General features: G+C 38.2%; 1 protein-coding gene across 9 annotated transcripts in view; it reads left to right on the forward strand.

Annotated features, from left to right (window-relative positions):
- ECT2 (epithelial cell transforming 2) overlaps positions 1–18478 on the forward strand; it is a 69528-nt gene extending 51050 nt beyond the window's left edge. For 5 of the 9 annotated variants that reach the window (XM_075202141.1, XM_075202144.1, XM_075202143.1 and 2 more), the window contains 10 exons: positions 1907–2003; positions 2445–2526; positions 3080–3158; positions 3366–3485; positions 3921–4059; positions 6216–6370; positions 13843–13950; positions 15388–15534; positions 15931–16258; positions 17021–17099. In XM_075202141.1, coding sequence (XP_075058242.1) covers positions 1907–2003; positions 2445–2526; positions 3080–3158; positions 3366–3485; positions 3921–4059; positions 6216–6370; positions 13843–13950; positions 15388–15534; positions 15931–16242 — 1239 coding nt within the window. In that variant the 3' untranslated portion in view covers positions 16243–16258; positions 17021–17099. Of the gene's footprint in view, positions 1–1906; positions 2004–2444; positions 2527–3079; positions 3159–3365; positions 3486–3920; positions 4060–6215; positions 6371–13842; positions 13951–15387; positions 15535–15930; positions 16259–17020 lie in introns of all 9 variants that reach the window. The other 4 variants (XM_075202147.1, XM_075202148.1, XM_075202150.1 and 1 more) reach the window with 2 other exon arrangements.
- Positions 18479–19308: the final 830 nt, after the last annotated feature.

The raw sequence follows: 19308 nt of genomic DNA on the forward strand, positions 1-19308 counted from the left end.
AATATCTGTGTCTGGTTCAGGCTCTCATGGTAGTTTAACAATGGAATGGTTTTGGTGTAAAGAAGGTGGTAGCTGTGGAACTCTTCTCTCCCTGACATGGATTTTCACCTCTTGCATTGGCAAGGCTGCAAAAAGGTCATGCATATTAGTCCCCTTGGACCAAAACTGCGCACTAATGTGCAGTTACTTTAAAGATTCATGTCCTGGCTAAAAATCTGTCTTGGGCTACATACATACTGGTACTTCACAATACGCCCCAAAAAATGATCAAGCAAAAGTGGCATATTTCAGCCCATATGAGTATCATGCATTTCAAGATGCATCTGTAGTATATGCAGCAGGAGTACTTGCACGCACTCGTGCGCAGAACCAGGTTGTAGGTGAAATAAAACACTTTTCATAGTAAAACACGTATATGTATGCTATTAGGGTTCATATAATACAGCAGATATAACCTTCCTTTGCACATCTGCATGAAAGTATTTTTTTTTTTTTTTTTTAATTCACATCAAACCCTATAATATATATCACTTAATATAAGCAGTGAAGAAAGCCACACAGCAGATTTTAAGGGCAATTCACATTCGGAAGCGGTTAGCTACTGCTGGCATTCGTCATCGCCATCAATGTGATTCCAATTTGCATCTGTTTGTAAATATATACGAACACACCTTTACTTTATGGAACGCCCCTTCTCTCCCCCGTTACACCACTTCAGGCACAAGCCTGGCTTCATACAACTCTGCATAGGCACATGCAAGTTTTTTTGTGGGCATTCACAGAGCGAACTCACGCAATTTACATATGCAAACAGGCATATGTTCAACTCTGCTTTAAGCCCATTGTTTTTATGCATTTGAAATATTTGTACAAGTGTCTAAAATAGCAAACACAAAGGGGCGCTTCCATAGTGTATTATCAGCTTGCAATCAAGCCTTTACTCCGGAGTAGACGCTTGATTAAAAGTGGGAGAGCTGCTGAACAGGATGTTTTAGAATGAAGAATAAGCTGAATTGTGACCTGATATGCTGTGAATACTTGTTGTTCTGCGTGCATGTTTTTACATTTTATGAATAAATCTTTTACATCTGATAATACACTATGGAAGTGCCCCCTTTGTGTTTGATATTTTAGAAATTCGTTTGTCTCGTGGAGATTGGGTTTTGAAAGGGGTAGAGGCGCAGATTACGATCTGCTAGTGCTGTTTTAAAGTCTAGACAAACAGAAGCACCTTGGATTTTCATTTACTCTATAGACATTTGTCTTGATTGGATATTTTTGTGGTAGTGCGCACTGTTTATCATTATTAGTATTACCTGTACAAGTGTGTTCAAATATGCATCTGTGATAGAACAGGAAAAAGTAATTTTCTTAAGGCCAATTGTGTGAGAGCATATATGTAAGTGCTTTTATCACATTTTATGTCATTTACAATGCACTCAGAAATTTAAGTTTATCCAACTGCGTTGAAATGCGTTTGTAGTGAAATGTAACAAGAAGCATTCAAAAAAAACTCCACTGCAGCTCAAGTTAAACTTATTCATTTTGGTACAGTGACACTTATTGTCACATCAGTTTACATACACTTGCATTAGATATGAGTCTTTAAATGCAGATTTAACTCCGGTGTATATTACCTTTGTCTGAGACTGATCATATAAGTGATGTGCACCGAGCATAAGTCTGTAGCATTAGATGATTCCTTATCCCATGTAGTCTATGAAGTGCTCACAGAGCCTGCAAAGCACTGTTTAGTGATGCTATAATTTAGACTGGATAAGAACTTTCTCCATTCAGTTTTTGTGCAGTTTGTGTTTAGTGTTTATTTTTTTAAGTGTGTGTTTTGGGTTTCTTGGTTTAGTGGGAAAACATGAAATGGTAACAACATGATTTACTATGATTTCAGATTAATCAAACAAAACCAGAATGTGGAAGACAAACGTTAGTAGAACTGTTAATACGACCAGTTCAAAGGTTACCAAGTGTCGCTCTTCTTTTAAATGGTAAGATGGCCTATACTACTGACTAAAAGAAAGCATCAACATTTCTCTTTTGCATATAAAAGTTATAACTGGATACGTGGTGATGTGGGATGTACCCATTTGTGTCACTAATATTACATAAAGACTTTGTCTGTATTGCACACTTTTTCCAAAAACAAAATGAAGAAGCACAATTGTAAACGGGCAGCCGAAAAACAAAGTTTAACTCCACATCATATAAGCAAGTAGATCGCTGTTCACATTAATGTTGCTCCAAATGGCACAGTTCTGTAAATGAGTGAAAGATGCATGACTTAGCGAATATCTTAAAAACCATAAACTGCTGAAATTACAAGGGTTTACTTTGTTTGACAAATCTGAAGCTTAAATTTTTTTAGGACCTCTAAATTTATGGAGGTTTGTAAACTTTTTTTTTTTTTTTTTTCATTTTTAATATTGCAGATCTCAAGAAGCATACTATGGAGGACAACCCAGATAAAGTAATGCTTGAGAAAGCTATTGAGTCATTAAAAGAAGTAATGACGTAAGTAAACACATCACAGATATGGAACAATTATTAGGACTCCTTAGCTTACTCTGCTCACATTTCTCGCAATTTGTGGTAGTTACTTGATCTATCATTGTATTCTAAGCAAATGATGTGCTGTATGTCGGCTCATCTATGAACTAGTGCACTGTTTACTTGTCATTTGCAAAATGCTCCTAGAGATCTTGTAAATTAGTTTGTAACCTTCACTCAACCTTCAGTCTGCTAAATCTGTGTGTCTTGGACTTTTGACAGTATATTTGAAACAAATTTCCCCTGAAACATATTTATAGTACATAATCTTCCACTTGACTACATAAATACTTTCTTGACATTGCTTGCATCGTATATTCTGAGGAGCAACCATATAAACAAGCGACTTCACACTGATATGTAATTACTAATCCTTTCCTTTCATCCAGGCAAAGCTTTTACTTCTGTGTTATCTAACCAACCTTTTGTATACATTTCTTACAAAACCAAGTTGTTATATAGAAATACATTTGATGATTTACAGTGCAGAAATCTATACTTTTTTCTAAATTGACAGTCACATTAATGAAGATAAAAGGAAAACTGAAGGGCAGAGGCAGATCTTTGATGTGGTCTATGAAGTGGATGGATGTCCTGTAAGTGTTCAATTTAACTTGTGTACAAATGTACAGTGCTGGTAATTATTGAAACACATACTGCTACTTACTACCTATTACGGCAGTTTTACAGTAATTATCAGAACATAAATGTTGCAGGTTTTTGTTTTTTCTGTTACCAAACAGATTTTAATTTGATTCCCAATTTGCAATGTAACCTTGTGACTATTTCTGCTCGTGTTGTAGGCAAATCTATTATCTTCACACAGGATGCTGGTACAGAGAGTGGAAACTATAGCTCTTGGGGAAGATCTGTGTGACAGGGGAGAACAAGTCACACTCTTTCTATTTAATGATTGCCTTGAGGTAAAACTATATTGAATATTAACATTGGAAAAAATGTAGGGCGGTCTGTTAGGAAATTTAAAAGGCACAAAGAGTGCTCTGGAATTGTAAAATATATTAAGTTACGTGCAGGGAAATGTAGAAGAATTGTTAATGTTTTACGCATGAGATTCTATAAAATAGTTGGGCTCATGGGATTGCCAATGGCGACAATTAGTACTGTAAGTATAAACTGAATCCGATCTATAGAATGGATAAAAAGGAGGTCAAATGTGTAAAGGTTGTGTGATCGTTTACTGACAGATGTTACTACCCACAATGGCACTGTGTATAGGGGAAAAATGTGTATATGTGTGTGTACTTATTTAAAATCTTATTTGTAAAATAAAAAAAACAAGGCATTTTGTAATCTTGTGTTCTCCTGTCCGCACTTAACAAAATAAAATGTGTTTTCAGATTGCAAGGAAGCGGCATAAAGTTATTGGTGCTTTTAAGAGTCCTCATGGTCACACAAGACCCCCTGCATCTCTTAAGCACATTAGTTTGATGCCTTTGTCACAGATAAAGAAAGTTCTTGATATCCGGGAGACTGAAGGTTAGTGAAACATTTTAATATAATTGATGACTAAACTGCAGTAACTGGTGTCACATTTTCTCTATATTTTGAGGTCAGATGCAAAAATAACTGTTGAATTCAGTTAAAGATGATTTTGATGTAAACAGAACATGTTGTACTTGAACTATTCAGATAAACATGTTGTGCATGTACTACATTGTTACATGCAGCTTGCTCTATATCTGAATTGTTGGGCATCTTCCATGTAAGTAGTATTTGGGTCCATCATGATGAAATTGTGCCCGTGTTGCTTATTGTGTTATTTGCCCACACTCATATCTGCCTATGCAGACTGTTCTTTCTCAACCACTTTGTGTTCATGTACTACTTGTGCTCACTATATCCTTGAACAATGTGATGATATCGGGTTTATCTAGCCCAATGCTACCCACTTCACGCTGGCTGGGAATTCTACCCAGTACCTTCTAGGGTTTTCGGTCACACAAGGGCAACATGCAGTTAGAAAGTAAAAAATAAATTTATTGTAAAATAAGATCAATCACTAGATTATTATATACACACAGTAAATGGATACCAGGCAGGCTTACCACATCATCTGTCCTTTACCCCACTAGCTTAAGAAGTTAGTCACCTTATCCACCAGTAATTAGACACTGCAGTGGTACTCTGTTGAGCAACAAAACAAAAGCAAGGACTATAAAAAGTACTTGCTATAATCCACATTATGTGAGAAACAGGATGGTTAGTGTTGGCACTTGTTTCGTCACATATACCCCCCCCTCCCCACAGACTGTGCAGCTAATTGTATTTGTGGACATGCATTTTGGTGGGTCATAGACCACACTATAATGTGCTACCAAACATAGAACATTAGTGTTAGGTAGAAGAGCTGCATGAAATACGTTACTTACTGGGAGAATAGATCTGTTTACCTACAGTGGATGTAAAATGTCAGACCTTTCCATTTTTATTGTGACCTTGCAACTATCAAAATTCAGGTGAATAACATTTTTTTAGGAAAAAAGTGAAAATAAAAATCTTACAATGTCTTGGTTGCATAAGTGTGCACATCCCTAAACTAATAGTTTGTGGAGGCATCTAAAGCTTTTATTCTAGTAGTGAGTTGCTTTGAACAAGTATCAATTTTGCACGCATGTACTTTGCAACTCTTTCCCACACTTAACTACAAAATGAAAAGTTTAAGGTCCATCAAATTACAGGGGGATCTCCTGTGCACAGCTCTCTCTTTTTAGGTCATTCCACAGGTTTTCAATCTGATTGAGGTCTACAGGAACAGCTGATCTTTATTTGGGGTTAAACACAACCCGCTTCATTGTTGGCAGGTGTTTGTGAATCACCTTTTGAATGTGAATGGTTAACTCTGAGCCCAGCTACAGCTCCATTATGTAAGGGCGTGCACACTTATATAAGCGGGGTATTGTAGGTTTTTATTTAATTTTTCTTTACTTTTCCTAAAAATGGTCTTTTTTTTTTCACTTGAATTCTGCTGGTTAAATGCTCACATTTTTTATATTTGGTGTGAACACCTTTTTTTTTTTTTTTTTTTTTTTTTTTTTTTAATTCCAGTACAAATAAAAGGACTTCTAAGTATTAAATTGTAATAATGCATGATATACTGTGCTTAGTATTTTATACTATTTTTATAGTAATTTAAATATTGCTAAAGAGTGGAATATATATTCTACAATATCGAAGCTTTATCAATTGCTATTACTATGTGTTATAGTAGTAAATCCTATTTCTCTGGGCACAGCAGGCCAGTTTAGTATTTCGATTTGTTATTCTAATATCTGTAGTGTATTAACAAGAAGACCCAATGCAAACTTAACAATAATGGCTATGTAATTACATACTGTACCATGGTTACACAGCTACGAGTGCTTTCTAAATTTAAAAAATATATTTACTGACAGTTCTGAAGTGATCATGCTTCAGTGCTCTTCCAATAATTAATGCTATGCTCTGCTCTACGCTGCAGTGCAAGTGCCACAAATTCGGATTGTACCTTTAACCAAAAATTTGCTAATAAGTAAATTATTTGGGTTTTTTAACATCGAATCCTACATTGTCTAAAACCATTGTATTTATTCTTGAATAGCCGTCTTCACTGTTGCTATATCAAACATGAATAAGGTTTCATTTTGAATTTGCAGACTGCCATAATGCATTTGCATTGGTTGTGCGACCTCCAACAGAACAGGCAAACCAGTTATTTAGTTTCCAACTGACGACTGAGGAGCCTTTGAAGGTGGATTGGCTAAAGATGTTATGTCGTCACATAGCCAACACGATTTGTAAAGCGGATTCTGTAAGTTGTTTTTTTTGTTTTAGCCTACAAACATATTAATTTGTTTAAAGTGCTTCCAGCTAACTGCATATGGATATAAATCTTCAACTTTGTGCAGTGTAAACTGCTCATTGAATTTAGGATCCCCCCATTTAAATCGAAGATAATTAAAAGTGGTATCTTGGAGATAGTATGTCCTGTTATTCTAGTGTGTGTGTGTGTGTGTGTGTGTGTTTACATGCTACAGCATATGTCTAAGCTAGAGGTTTATATCCTGCCACAGATTTCTTCAATGTCTCCACCACTAATCTTAACCCATGTTATGCAGCTTCATTGCCAATGGTGACGGGGGAGGTTGTATCATGAGCTTCCCCACAGGGCAGTGCGTCCAGTCCCGACTCTAAGGACTAGGTTGTGGAGTACGGTCAGTGGCATCAGGGATTTTTACATATTGCACCACCGCCACAACTTCTGGACCATCTTTACACCAGTGTTCCTGGTCTGCCACTGATTGTAAGATACATGCTGCGAGCTTCACCCAGAGCTCCCTAGATAACTTGTATGTTCTTCCTCTGCTCGAAATAGGAAGAAGGTCATGGAGTCCAGGATCCCGGCCAGTGTATTCCTACTCCCTTTTACTTCCATTGTGGTACTTTCCCTAGCTTGGCGGACACACTGACGAGACCCTTCTCACAGTTCCTGGCCTTAGAACTGAACTTTGGGTGTACAATGTCCTTCCAGGAAGACAGCCTCCAGCGACCAGAGAGTCTTGCACCTTCTCTGTAGCAGGCTTTCTTCCTAAATTCATACAGGGTGGGAGGGATTCGCAGCTCCATGAGCATTCTCCTGTTCTATATCCCTGCTCACTGTTCTGTGATGGGAGGCTTTCCTTTAGTGAGTTACAAACCCCACTTTCTGCTAGGTCAGAATGTCTGTTGTAGACTTCACTTTCTCTTTGATTGTGAACCTACAGCTGTACATTTTCTCCCAGTCTTGGCGTTGTCGGCTGATACTATACTTAAAAGGGAGAAATTAGCACTTGATTTTCTTCCCTTCAGCTCCCCGTTTTAGGATTTACTACATGAAGCAAGAACAAAATCTGAATGCAGTTTTCGTTCATCTCAGACTGTAGATCCTTTACCCAAGGACACACATAAGAGAATTTGAGGTGAGAATTTGCACTAAATGAAGATGTCTCCATAGTGATGTCAAAGACCGCTACTACATTAAGTCTATATGGAGCTGCAGGGTTCTCTCTGACCCATTTTAGCCGCTGCATGAGGTAACAGTGCAGGGAAGTGGTCTAAGCAAGTGTTGAAGGGTTTGCAATCGGGCAGACCCAAGTCAGGACTGCTGACATTAGTCGAGCATATTCGGGAGGTGTCAGATCATATGTGAGAAGCAGATTTAGATGCAGGGCTTATTGGAGTGGTATTCAGTCTCTGTGGAACACCATATACTATGGCTTAGATGTTGAGTGTAAAAGGACTCTTGAGTTCCCTAACGTTTTCAGGTAATCTCTTATCAACTCACCTTCCCTCACTAAAGTCAATAATTTATCTTTTCTCTGCTTAAGCTTGCAGACACTGCTCCCTTATGCTTCTTGACTTCTCTGCTTGTTTTGATGCTGCTCTCACAAAGTGCTCCTTTTCAGTGTCTGCTCCAAACTACACCTCTTCCCTTACTTGTCTGAGTTCCCCAAAGATCAGATCTTGATACCCTGCTCTTTTTTCCTCTACACCTCCTTCCTTAATGACCTTATCAGCTCCTTTGGCCTTCAATACTACCTGACACCCAAATCTATCTTTCTTCCTCGTATCCCTTCCCTTAAGTCTTGTGTCTCCTGCTGTCTTTATGGGATCTCATCTTGCATATGTCGGCGCTTTCTTAAACTCAACATTTCTAAGAAAAAAAAAAAACCCTCCCTCTCTTTATGTTAACACTACCCTCTTCCCTGTCCCTAAAGTTTGCTGCCTAGCGGTCATTCTTTACTCCTACCTGGCTATCACACTTCACTTTCAGCACCTCTCCAAATCCTAGAGCTTTGATCTCCAGAATATATCCATGATCTGGCCCTTTCACACTGGAAGCCACCAGAACTGTTTGTTCCACTCCCTTGTAATTTTTTGACTTGATTACTGTAACCTACTTCTCTCTTGCCTACCCAACTCCTGGTTTGCCCCTCTTAAGTCAGTCCTCAATGCTGCATCCCTCTCTGCTAGTCGCTAATGGACTACAGAATTAAACTCGCCTACAAAGCTTTCAACTAATCCACCTCCTCACATCTCCAACCTCATCTCCACCCGCACTTCTTCCTGCCCTCTGTGCTCCGACAACTCTGTATCACTACCACACAGATCATCTCTTCCTATTCCTGCCTCCAAGAATTCACCCAGGCTGCTGCCCACCTTCTGAGTGATCTCCCACCCTATCAGATTAGCCTCTACTCTCTGAGTTTTACAGGCATGCTTGAAGCCTTGATTTCTTTATTCAAGCCTATCGGCTATTTCATTTCCTATCACCTCCACTCCCCCACTCTGTGCCACCCTATCTGACTTCCCCATCCTTTTAGGATGCAAGCTCTCATGAGCAGGGGCCTGTTCCTTCGTGTTCTCTTTCTACTCTGCACCGCTAGGCTTGCTTCCTCCATTTTCTCAAGCCCAGACCTAGTTCACATTGGAAATTCCCATCACTCTTAGTCTCGTCAACAGCTTGATCTGCATTACCTAGTTATCTGTGTATAATTTAATTAGTAGATGAATGGTCTATCCATTATTTTGTGTTTTATGTATTGTTATGGATTGTTACTGTGTGTAGTGTATACTACTGTAAATTTTAATTTTTAAAAAAAAATATTATAATTGGTCCAGAACTGGATAACATTATTAACTAGGCAGTAGGAATAGTTCCTTTCTTGCCTGTTAATACACAATAGCCTAGAGTTCCCAGGTTTCATTCTGCAGGAAAGGCAAGTGGCCCAATGTCCACTGGACAGTTCTCTCCTCGTCATGGTGGATAATGAGGGGGAAAAAAAGGCTTGGTTAGCGTACCAGCCAGCTTACAAACCCTCAGAAAAACACTTGGCATGACTAGAATCTGCCCAGACTTTAAGACTTGTGGTGGATGCCTGTCTACTTCTCTTCCGGGTTTAGAGGTTCAGTTCTACTTCAGATACCTAGGTGAGAAAAAATATAGATTGCTCTGTGGGAGGCTATTCAGTCTTTAATCTCCTCGGGGTTTGTCATGCCAGTGCCAGAAGAAGAACACAAGAGGTCCGGGATATTTTTCAAATCTCTACTTTGTCTAAAACACTGATTATTTTGGCCCATTTTGAATCTAAAAGCCCTGAACACTCGGTTTCAAGTGGTGATTTTCAAGGTGTAGTCAGTGTGGTCTGTTATAATCATCATGGAGGCGAACGAGTTCATGATCCATATGGGCATCAAAGATGCTTACTTCTATATTTTTCAATGTATCCAAAGTAACACCTGCTCAGAGAATTTCTTTTATAGAGCTGCTGTTCAATACTAGACAGCAGACTATGTTCTTGCCAGAAGATAGGGACTAGTAGTGTCTTTATTGGCTCTCTGATGGATGTGTATTATTTTGCATGAATGTCTTATGAAGGATGGTCTTGAACTTTGTAGCTGTGCAATGTGCAGGGTTCCATTTGAGAGCTAATACAGAATTGGAACAAGTCACACCAGTCAGTTCATCATAGTCTCAAAGGGGGAGTCAGTCGTTCTTATGGTGACTGAGGGTCGACAACCTCAGCAAGGATCACATCTTTGCCATTTGGACAAAGTCAGACACCAGCCTTCAAGGCTGGGAGTGGGCTGTCACTGTTTAATGTCTTTTTCAGGGGTGTCAGTAGCTACTAATGTGGTAGAACTGAAAGCTCTGGTCAAGACATCATATTTTGCAAATAAGGAATGTAAAAATTCAGTCGGACAATGTCACTGCGGTTGCATAAATCAACCATCAGGAAGGTAACCAGAGCTCCCTTGCCATGAGGGACACCCAAAAATTGGATGCGCTTTGTGGATTAGAATGTTCCAGCAACCTCAGCAGTCTTCATACTGGGGGGTGGAGAACTGTGAAACAGATTTTCTCAACATGCTTGTCCTACACCTCAGAAAATGGTCCCTACAACACGAGGTGTTACAGCAGATTGTGAATATATGGGGTCAGCCAGATGTCTCCATGATGGTATCCAGGTTAAGCCACAGAATGGACTGATTATGCACAAGGACAAGGGACCCACAAGCATTTCCAGTGGACACTATGTTGGTCCTATAGAATTATCATATAATTTAACTGTGTCCAACGGTACCATATGTTTCCATATATACCTATGGTGGGTCGGAATCTGGTCCAGCATGGCTGGTTTGGCATAAATCTGCACTGGACAGAATGGGGAAAAATACATTTTTGTTGGAGCAGTCCATTAATCGAATGTCGTAATTGTAAATATTTCTAAAAATCTATGGAGGGGATATGGAATTTCTCCTGTATTTGTGCAAAGGAACAGTGGCTGTCAGACTTAAATAGGTAATTGAAAAGATAACCTTGGCTATCCACAAGGATACATTTAAAAATGGTATAAGTTTTTAGCTACTCTAGCTAATAAAAGGGTTCTAGGAATAGTTCAATGACCATTCCAGGTCAACCCATAGTTTATATTGATTTAGGAGCGCACATTCTCTATTCTAAGAGATGATACATACCTCCCGATATTTAAGTAATTTGAAAGGGCAAGTTAAAAAAGAAATGTGAAGGATTGCCCCTCCAAATATACCTAAGCATAAGCAAATCCAGATACTTCTTTGGAATAAAGTATGATATGGTTTGAAAAAGTAGATCAGCTTAGGGAGAAGCGTTTAAATGCTGCCACTCTTCCCAGCAAGGGGACCTCGTAACCCATCCAGGAATTAGACAATTTCACAAGCTGAGCAATTAGTGGAGGGTAATTAACTTCAAATACATTGGAAACTTTAAACAGAATGTGAATTCTTAAATATGAAATTGACCTATGTTTCCAAATATATTTATAATTTTTACATGAATTAGGTTTAACTGCTGATTATTAGGAGATGAGTTTTCCTGTCTTAGACTTCTTAAAGTGCCAAACTCCTGGGTGTATTTACTAAACTGCAGGTTTGAAAAAGTGGAGATGTTGCCTATGGCAACCAATCAGATTCTAGTTATTTATTTAATAGATTCTACAAAATGACAACTAGAATCTGATTGGATCTCCTATACACCTACAGAGTCGGAGAGAAGGATTTAACACAAGTGTCCAAATCCCTTTTTCCCTTGCAATTGTTGCTGGGTTTTTTATTGTTTTTTGTAACCTGTAATTTTTTTAGTGGATGGTATGGCTGCCTCTCTAGAGTAGTCTATTGTAGCCTGGTCTAGACCAGTGATGGCTAACCTGTGACACTCCAGGTGTTGTGAAACTGGAGGACAGAAGAAAAGGACCTTGAGGAGCTGGACAAGGACTGCAGTAGTGATGAGGAAGAGTTGGGAACGGTTTTTCGATTGCGAAAAACTCGACACCCACTTGACCTACAAATAAAGAACGAAAGTGTTAAAAAGCGATGTAAAGGGAATAATAAATAAAAAAAAATAGGGGAAGAAAGGCACTTAGCCACAATTTTCTCTTGTATTTAGTACAATAATCGCAAATCTATCTCTAAGGAGGGTATTCAATTGTTAGCGAGATCCCCGGAAAAACGAGCGCTTAAAATATATTCACGTTAATACGGTAATATGCGCGTAAATTAGGGATGTGCACCAGCCACTTTTGGTGTCGTGTTTTGTGTTTTGGATTCGGATTTGCTTGAGGTTTTGGGTTTGGATTTGTTTCGCAAAACACCTGACGAAAGGTTTTGGTTCGGATTTATTTTGAAAAAAACATAAGTGTTAAAATCAAGTTTTTTTTGGTTTATTTTCACTCCTACGCTATTATTAACCTCCATAACATTCAATAACAATCATTTCCACTAATTCCCAGTCTATTTTGCAGAATCAGTGAACTTTGTAATATTGCAGTACCAATGGACTTATACTGCAGGGTTGTTTTTGGATATTTTTTTAATTTCTTTTTTTTTTATAACTTTTTTTTAAAATTTTTTGTGCTGTGCCCTTCGAAGGGCATTGTTATTTCCCCAGCACAGCACAAGATATAGCAGGACAGAGGACCACCTAACACAACCTCCCTCTACCCTGATCAATGCCCGAGTGAAGATGGCGGCGGCTAACGGGGAATTTATAGGATCCGAGTATCGCGAGACCCGACAGCGGGATTATGACTCAGAGCCTCGGTTTCAGTTTTGCAATTGGCGGGAATACCCGGATCTGTCTCGGATCGGCAACGTTCGGATGGGCTCGGATTTTAGATATCCGAGCCCGCTCATCTCTAGCGTAAATACCGTTAATACGGTAGTTTACTCGCTGAATTTCATCTCTGCGAGATGAAATTCAGCGAGTAATTACCGTATTAACGCTAATATTTTTAGAGCACTCGTTTTCCGGGGATCTCGCTAACAATTGAATACCCCCCTAAGGGGCAGATTCAATTAGCCGAGAGTTGATCGCAATGTGTCACTCGCAGTCCACAGAGAGAAATAGCTTTAGTGTTTTTATTAAAATTTCAGCACATTGCTGGCTAAAACGGTGTAGAAGCCTCCGCTCCTTTTTCCTCATCCCTATGGGACGCAAGGGAAAATGGAGGTTTCTGTAAAGTTTTTTTTTAGCAGGCAGTGTGTGCAGCCAGACATTGGCTAATTTAGTGGGTTTTTTTATGGCTTATAATTACTTATAGTGATGTATCCCTGTATTTGAACTGGTAAGGGTTAATAAAGTTTATACATTTTTCTTATTCCCCCCCCCCCCCCCCTTCCCCCTTCTCGGTTTTACCAATGACTTTGTGTCCACTCTTAGCATTGCACTACCTAGATCCATACAGGAAGTGAATACATATTTATGCCCTGCTGCAGGGTAACATTGCATTGCCCTATACATTTCTAATCATAGTTAAGATAATGTATTTAGACTTTGGTGAATATTGTAACTTAAATACTAATATAAAGGCTTGAATTATCATAAATCCTTGATGTTGAAAATTGCCCAGACTGTAACTGTCATATTTTATAATTTCAGGATCCAGTCAGTATATTCTTATTAAAGTAGTAATGCATACAAAAATGCTATATAGTGTAATCTACTACTGATCAAGTAAATAGGTTCTTGAAACCATTTCGTGTTTTTTTTTGATTGCTTTAGCTTTTTCTAGAGTACATTTTTTAGCTTTCCTCTTGCAGCTTTGTAGGGTCCCACATGATGGCAGTGTAGGTTTAAGTATTCTCTCTTATAGAGTTATTCACTAATCTTCAGCTCTTGTAAAATTGTCTTGTTTCAGGTTGCTTTTTCCAATAGTAATAGATCAATTACCTGTTTTTGCATACATTTATTTTTCTTTTTATTTGTAGGAAAATTTGATTTATACTACTGACCCTGATTCATTAGAGGTAAATACAAAAGATGTGGATAGTACATTGAGTAGAGCGTCGAGGGCCATTAAGAAAACATCCAAGAAAGTAGGTCCATCTGCTATCAGTTTTTTGTTGTTGTTGTGTTTACAAAATGTTTCTCTCTCTTCTCCAATTTTAGTATGGAAAAGATGAAGGGTTGAGTTTTATTTGCACATAGTAACATATTTATTAAGCTTCAAAACATGGTTTTGTAATGGAATAACTATTATGGCATTGTGTATGTAAAATATCTTTCGGATTCCATCTTTCTGCTTTGTATAATTAACATTTACTATGTTAGCTATGTGTATTGTTGTATTTGTAATGTGCTAATTTGCGCCTAGGTATCAACTGATCTGGTTTTTGTATGTTTATTGAATTTATGTATTTGTTTTGTATTGATGTACCCTTGCAGTTCAGTGCTGTGTAATCTATGGTACCTTATAAATAAACGGGGTGTGTGTATATGTAGATATAGCTATAGATAGTGTGTGTGTTTGTGTATCTCTATAGCTGTATCTATATCAATCACCCACAACATTAAAACCACCTGCCAATTATTGTGTAGCTCTTTCGTGTCTCCAAAACAGCTCTCATCTGTCGAGACATGGACTCCACAAAACCTCTAAAGATATCTTAAAGGGTCTGCTGTTACTGTCTTTGTGCCAGATACTACAAGTCCAGTAAGTTTAGAGGTGGGGCCTTCATGGCTCTGACTTATATTTTCCAGCACATCCCACAGATGCTCATTTTATATGGAGACCAAGTGAACACCTTGCACTCATTGTTCAGGAATGGTTTGCAGAACATTATAATTTTTGCAGTGTGCCAGAACGCATTATCCTGCTGAAAGAGGCCACTGTCTTCAGGAAATACAGTTGCTATAAAGGGTTGTACTTGGTTTGCATCAATGTTTAGGTGTGTTCTGACACCTATCTATCATAGCTACCATCAACTTTTTCAGCAATTTGTGCTACAGTAGCTCTTCTGTGGAATTGCACCAGACAGACCAGTCTTCGCTCCCCACACGTATCAGTGAGCCTTGGACTCTCTTGACCCTGTCGCCAGTCCACCGGTTATCCTTCTTTGGACCACTTTTGGTAGGTACTAACCACTGTATATCGGGAACATCAGTCAAGACCTACAGTTTTGGAGATGCTCTGACCCAGTTGTCTAGCCATCACAACTAGGCACTTGTCATAGTCGCTCAGATCCTTACGCTTGTCCATTTTTTGTTTTTTGCTTCCAACACATTAAGCTAGCAAATGAACAGTCAGTTCTTGAACTTGAATATCCCACCCAATTGACAGGTGCCATTGTGACAAGATAATCAATGTTATTCACTTCTCTTGTCAGTGGTTCTAATGTTGTGGCTGATCGTTGTATAATAGATCTACACGCATATATATCTGTGGATCTTGTGTGAGAGAAAGTAATAGGTGAATTTTGAGTTATACATGGGCATTTAACTTTAGAAAACATTTTTGTTAAAACTCTTTATAGGTCACAAGAGCATTTTCATTTTCCAAAACTCCAAAGAGAGCACTGCAGAGGGCGCTCATGGCACATAATACACCGGAGGGACGGAGTCCTGGTCCGAGAACGGAGGGATTTGCAAGCTGCCGCATGCCAAGTACTACTTCTCTAGCAGTGAGTAGAGCATGTTTCACTCATCACCTTCTGTATAAAATAGTGTTTCACAGTCATAATCGGGGTTTTTAAAAAATATTTGTTTTCTCTACATCGTTTACATCAGGATCACTATTTTTGTTTAGAGCATGGTCCCTGTACATTTTTTTTTTTCACTTACGAAGTGGTGCAGTTTTATAAACATGGAAAATCTGGACATTTTTGATTACAAGCAAAATGTGTCTTGCACCTAGAGTACACACTAAAAGGATCTGAAAATGTTTTTGTTTTTTCTTTTGTTGGTTTTTACCATTTTTCGTGTTCAACTTGACACTTTGCACTGTAAATGTATCACTTGTAAACTTATACACTACCCGCTCACATGCACTATAATAAATTATTCGTTCCTGTTCTTAGATTACCCGTTCTTCCTCTACCGTCAACATAAATGGACCAGCTAAACACACTACTGTTCAACGATCTAACTCCCTAGATGGGAACTCTCAAAGTCCCAGATCCCGTGCAGTTCTTTACTTGGGTCTCCCCAGCAGTCCTTTACATCGTTCTGTGAAAGGAGAAGCTAGCCAGTCTACCCCCCAATTATGTTACGCTGGCCAGTTGGGCGAAACCCGTACTATTCCCCATATTGTTACAACAGCATGTGCAGGACAGAATGAGCAGGGCATTGACACTTCCTGCAGCAAGAAATCTATGGAGGAGCCCTCGTAATGAACCGCATACCTCTGTGAGCTCCCTAGATGTAATGTGTTTAACTTTCACAAATGGTCACTTCATCTTGTGAGTAGTTGATAACATGTCCACATTTGGGTGATTTTAAAGAATTTTTAGCGCACCACTTTCATTTTGGTCTTTCTTTCCAAGGATTTTGATTTAAAACGTACATCAAAGTTATAGTCTAATGCTACATAGTCATGTTGCAGACATATAAGGTGTGTTCCGCTTAGTTTGTGGTTGGCATGGGCCAACAATATTGCTGCTATAACAGGTGTCATGTTCTCGGTAACATACGTTTAACAACTCACTGCCGTTCTGTCATTTGACACCATTGTAATGATTGCCATTTATTTTGGTCTAACCTTCAACAATTCACTTGAATTTTGTATAAACCTATTACCTACTATCTTTTTACACTTCACATTTTATACTCATTTGTGTAAATAGATCGGTTTACTGTTTACAAGCCAGTGTTAACTACAGTACAATCAGTTACTGTGTCTTAGTCAATAATGTACACACTTTGTTTAAATCATATACAGTATAAAGGTATGTTTTAAGAGAAGTTCAGCAAACATGTTAAAAATGCTGAGAAAAGAAATGACTAAATAATACAAGTAAAAGCTTGGAAAGAAAGATACTTTTTTCATAATCGCCATTTGCACAGGTTAGTGGGACTTGGTGTTTTGTTTCAAGAACCTTCCCCATGAATGTGTCTTATGCATTCTGCTCTGCAGAGTCGTGATTATGTTGTTCATCTTTATTCTTACAGAATGTCCAATCTCCTTCGTTGGTAAACCTGCCATCTTTATTTGAACGGAAATACCATACCTTCAGTCGTTCAACAACCCATCTTATCTGAGTGTGGAGAGCTTATTACTGCAGTTACTGACTAAAGCAGCTGGCTGTTCTTACAGATTTTGTGGTTTCAGTATGGTACTCTCCAGTAGCTCTGCCTAGCAGCTGGCAAACGAAGATGAAGTCTTGATTTTGTAAAATGCTGAATAATGTGTTCCAGCAAGAGCTGTGCTTGTATAAATGGCAGACATTCTCTCTTCTTTATGTTACTGTGTTCGTTATTATAAATGTTTTACATGTTACCGTCATCCATTCATCAAAATGATTCGTAAGTCACGTTTGTACCTGTTTTGATAAAGTATAGCTCCTTTTCATCTGAGGTTTTACAGTCTATATATTATGAGAACATATTGTGCTTATGTTAGATATAAATCTCCCATCCAGTTAAGATGCATTCTCTTGTTCTGCTTTTTGTGCATCAGTTAATGGAACACGTGGCAGTAGCACAGTTTCGCGGTTCTGGAAGATCTGTTGTACTATATATTTATGTTTTTTTTTTTTTTGCTTTTTTTTTTTCTTGTACGATGCATGAGTCATGCTGATGGCGAAATGAGGGATGCTCGGGTCACAGAATGGAAACTAAAACTTCCATTTCTGCACTGGAGACAGGTCTATTTTCAAGCACTACATATTTATGTTCTTCTAGTGGTACATGCTGAAATAAAGACTGCTAGAAATGTTCTGAATATCTTTTCTTACAAGAAATGTAACTTTTTCTTATGAATTATATTTTCTGGCTACGATTCCTTTTTAAAATTGCTATGGATGGTCTGAAAGGCAAAAATATTTTGAGGAGTTTACAACATTCTCTGAAAATGGAGACAATTCATAGTCCATAAAAAATAAATGAGAAGAACTTCAAATGCCTATAAAGTCCCAAAAAGAAAATCGTGTGTGATATATATATTTTTTTTTTTTTTTGTTTTGTTTTCCTCTTTTTAACATGTGTTAAACCTGGCAATTAAGGCAATTATTCAAAATGGTTTTTCTTCATTTGTTTTAACTATATATGCATATTTATTTATAGTCCTAGTTTGTAATTCTTGCAGGACAATTGCTGCGATCTCGGATTCTCTGTATTAACACTACGTTTCCTATTGTAATTATTTGGTTTGTTTTTAGTGGAAATTGTCAGTATGATGGTTAAATAAACAGCTGCTCATCAATCCCTATTCAAGCATAACAAATCTAGCGGCTATATTTTAAAATGGTTTGTATTCATTGGAACTGTATCTTGTATATAAATAAACTTGTAAAAGCTATCTTTACTTGTTGTCTTGTATTGCAGATTTAAGGAGAACACGGTTTTGCTATAATGAGTAGACATGGTTTGCGTTGTGATGCAACTAATTAAAGCTATTTTGATACATAATGTGTGGCTTGTGAGGCATGCATTTATTACTGTGTATAAGGAATGAAGGATGAACTTTTAAAATGTTTGATATTTTCACAAGATTTGTTTGCGATTGTTTTGAATGTTGACATTTGACAACACAACTACTCTATTCTACAATTTGTACTGGGCGTGGGTCTAATATTTCATCATCAACATTTATTTATATAGCGCCAGCAAATTCTGTAGCGCTTTACATATTTCACAATATTTGTACAGTAGGCAAGGCATAGCCGACTCTTTTAAACTAAGTCTTGCAGGTACCATGTTGTATTTGGTATATAAATGTTTGGGTCGAATACATTTAATGGAAGTCAATTGAAAGTGTGGATATCCTCATATTAACTGTAGTACATACAACTTGCACAGTGTTTTAGACATTTGGGGAAATTCTGTCTAGATTAAGTAATTTTACATTATTTTAACGCTGAAATGCAGAATTAAACATGACCAGCTATATTTCTCTTTCCTTCCATTGGGGGACACTGCAAGACATTGGGGTATAGTAGGTGGGACTAGGAGTTTATGCACTTATTAAACTTGTTTGTTCCCCTGACTCTTCCCTTACTATGCGCCTCCTCCGTAGCTCAGACTTCAGTCTAGGAGATAGGTCACTCTGGTATAGGCTCCTGCCTATACTTTAATTAGATTTAGGTTTTCACGTTTTTATTTTTATTTCCATTTACAGGTGCGGCGTGGGGATCGAGCCTAAGTCCCAGAGGGGTGAATAGCCTGTCGGCTTCCTTCACCCTGGTCCCCGCACAAGGTAAGCAGCAGCCTGGCTCACTTGTCTTGCACCATTGCCGTCT

The sequence above is a fragment of the Mixophyes fleayi genome, chromosome 3, assembly GCF_038048845.1.
Source record: "Mixophyes fleayi isolate aMixFle1 chromosome 3, aMixFle1.hap1, whole genome shotgun sequence".
NCBI lineage: Eukaryota > Metazoa > Chordata > Amphibia > Anura > Limnodynastidae > Mixophyes > Mixophyes fleayi.